Raw genomic sequence first — 3,187 nt, forward strand, 5'->3', positions numbered from 1 at the left:
CTGTAACAGTCCTCGTAGGTATGAGTTCATTATTTTCATTCTTTATAACTGTCATACCTCCTTTCTTTGGTACTACCTGAACTGGACTAACCCAAGGGCTATCTGAAATTGGGTAAATAATACCTGCTGCTAAAAACTTGACAATCTCCTTTTTCACCACTTCCTGCATTGCAGGATTCAATCTCCTTTGGGGTTGGATTATTGGCTTGTAGATATCCTCCATAAGGATTCTATGCGTACAAATTTCTTGACTAATCCCTTTGATATCCTCTACAGTCCAACCTAAAGCTCATTTATGTGCTTTTAAGACTTGAATTAGTCTTTCTTCTTGTTCTGCAGTCAAAGAAGATGAAAAATTACTGGAAATAATTCTTTCTCAAGATAAACAAATTTTAAATGAGAAGGGAGAACTTTGAGTTTAATTTTTGGTTGAACTTCTTCTTATTGCATCTCTTTATCCTTGGAATTGTTTTCCAGTCTTTCAGTTTCTTTCCTGATTGTGGGACCATCATCTTGTGTAGTGCCTGATTTGGTCAAACATATTTCAATTGAGTCAGAAATTAATTGATCATTTTTGAATTCATCTTCAAGATCACTAATCATGTCAATAGAAAAGCATGAAGATGATGCCACATCTCTTGAAAATCTTAGTATCTTTTGCATATAAAAAATGACTCTTTCTTCATCAACCCTCAAAATTAGCTTTCCTTGATGAACATCTATGATTGCTCTTCCTGTAGCAAGAAATGGTCTACCCAAAATTATTGGTTCATCAGGACATTCTCTTATTTCAAGCACTATAAAATCTACAGGGAACACAAACTTATCTACTCGTACAAACATATTTTTAATGATTCCCTTAGGTTTCTTAGTACTTTTATCTATAAACTGAAGAGAAACACCTATGTCCTTCATTTCACCAAGATCCAATTTTCTAAAGATAGAAAATGGCATCAAATTTATTGAAGCTCCAGAATCACAAAGTGCATGGAATGGTAAAACTGCCAGGATCACAAAGTCTTTGCGGTAGCTTATTTTGAAGTATAGCACTGTATTTTTCAGTAAGCATTACCACAAATTCTTCTTCCAATTTCCTTTTGCTTGACAAAATTACTTTTAAAAATTTAGCATATGAAGACATTTGCAACAAAGCATCAGTAAAAGGAATATTAATATGAATTTGTTTCAAGATTTCCAAAAACTTTGTAAATTGACCATCAAGTTTTTCTTGTTTCATTTTTTGTCGAAAAGGAATTGTCATAGGTGGGGCAGTCATATTTTCAGAAATTTTTTCTTCCTTATTCTTTATTTCTTTCTCCTTTGATGGTCAGGTGGTTTTTCAATATTCTTACCTTTGTTTACCTGTTGTTCTATCTGGTTCTTTTCTTGTCTGTCTCCATAAGGTTCATCAAGTTCCTTACCTGACCATAAAGTAATGGCCTTAAGGTGCTCCTTTGAATTTTTCTCTGTATTGCTTGGTAAGGGACCCTGAATCTTTTCTGACACAAGAGCCGCTAATTGGCTTAACTGAATTTCCAGATTTTTGAGGGATGAATTTTGGCTTTCAACCTTTTCATCAGTGACCTTAATATACTTGTACAAAAGGTCATCAAGACTTGGATGAGCTTGTTGGGGCCTCTGCTGGTATGGTCCTTCTTGCTGATAAGGTCTGTAATTCGGTTGCCCATGATTTTGATTCTAGTATCCCGGCGGGCCCTGCACCTGTTGTTTCTGGAAACTTTGAGAATTTTCTGCACCATTGGGGTTACTCCACTGAAATCTTGGATGCTTTTGTGCCATTGGACTCCCAAAAGGATATGGCTTGTAACCGATGACATTAATCTGTTCATCCGTTTGATTGGTTGCTTGACATTCATGGTTCTGGTGGTTTCCTCCACACATGTCACAAGCCTCAGATTGGTTTGATTGTTGTGTATTTACCTGAAAAGATTCAAACTTTTATGCCAAAGAAATAATCTGTTGCATTAGTGTATTCAAGGCATCAACCTGATTTACCGTAGTAGCCTTTTTAATGATTACACGCTCGGATGGCCATTGGATAGCCTTCTCAGAAAATTCATTCAACAGTTGCAATGCTTTCTCTGTGGTTTTTCCCATTACATAACCTCCTGCAGATGCATCTATCACATTTCTAGCGGAGGGTTTTAACCCGTGATAGAAAATGTACAATTGCATATGTTCAGGAATGTCATGGTGTGGGAATTTTCTTAACATTGCTTTTAATCTTTCCCAAGATTGATAAACTGACTCAGTGTCAGTCTGTAAGAAATTAGATATGTCTTGTCTTAAATTTGTGGTTATAGTAGGGGAAAAATATTTGTTTAAAAACTTTTGAGTCATCTGGTCCCATGTCGTAATGGACCCTTGAGGTAAACTTCGCAACCAAGTCTTAGCATCTCCTTTTAAAGAAAAAGGAAATAGCCTTAACTTGATAGCTTCACGAGGTACTCTGTGATGACCCAAAGGTCATCTTATGTTTTAGAACTCTAATCTGCCCTCTTAAACCTTTATAAAAAATATCATTTTTACCCTCCTCGATTTATGTGCGCAGTCCAGGCATATTTCTGGAAAGATTTTATGTTGAAAACTAATGAAAATAGGAATTTTTGCCTTGAAAGTTGATTTTAGTTTACTTCGGTCAACATTTTTGGTTAACGGGCCCGGATCCGTGCTTTGACGGTCCCGGTAGGTCCGTATCAAATTATGGGACCTGGGCATATGCCCGGAATTGAATTCGGAGGTCCCTAGCTTGAGTTTTGAATTTTTGATGAAAATTAAAAGTTTGGAAATTATTTATTTTTAAGAATTGATTGATAGTGGCATTGTTAATATCGGGTCCGTATTTTGTTTCCGGAGCCCGGTATAGGTTCATTATGATATTTAAGACTTGTCTTTGAAATTTGGTGCGAAACAGAGTTGATTTGACGTGATTCGGACGTCCAGTTGAGAAAATAGAAATTTTAAAGTGTTCTTGAGAATTTCATTTGATTTGGTGCTAAATTCGTAGTTCTAGGTATTATTTTGGCTATTTGATCGAAAGAGCAAGTTCGTATGATATTTTTAGACTTGTGTGCATGTTTGGTTTGGAGCCCCGAGGGATCGGGTGAGTTTCGGATAGGCCACGGGATATTTTGGACTTTGAAAATCTAGTATTTTGCTGCAGCAG

The 3,187-nt window shown here is 36.3% G+C and overlaps 1 protein-coding gene and 1 non-coding gene across 2 annotated transcripts; one reads left to right on the plus strand and one right to left on the minus strand.

Moving 5' to 3' along the window:
* Window positions 1-441: 441 nt before the first annotated feature.
* LOC138895626 (uncharacterized) lies at window positions 442-1,276 on the minus strand. The gene is made up of 2 exons (XM_070180336.1): window positions 981-1,276; window positions 442-934 (listed from the first exon to the last, which is right to left on the minus strand). Exons 1-2 carry the CDS (start codon window positions 1,274-1,276, stop codon window positions 442-444), a joined length of 789 nt encoding a protein of 262 aa, XP_070036437.1.
* Window positions 1,277-2,206: 930 nt separating this feature from the next.
* LOC117277745 (small nucleolar RNA R71) lies at window positions 2,207-2,313 on the plus strand. Its single transcript, XR_004508088.1, has one exon. It is a non-coding gene; the product is annotated as a small nucleolar RNA R71 (small nucleolar RNA).
* Window positions 2,314-3,187: the final 874 nt, after the last annotated feature.

This window comes from Nicotiana tomentosiformis, chromosome 7 (genome assembly GCF_000390325.3).
Source record: "Nicotiana tomentosiformis chromosome 7, ASM39032v3, whole genome shotgun sequence".
Lineage (NCBI taxonomy): Eukaryota > Viridiplantae > Streptophyta > Magnoliopsida > Solanales > Solanaceae > Nicotiana > Nicotiana tomentosiformis.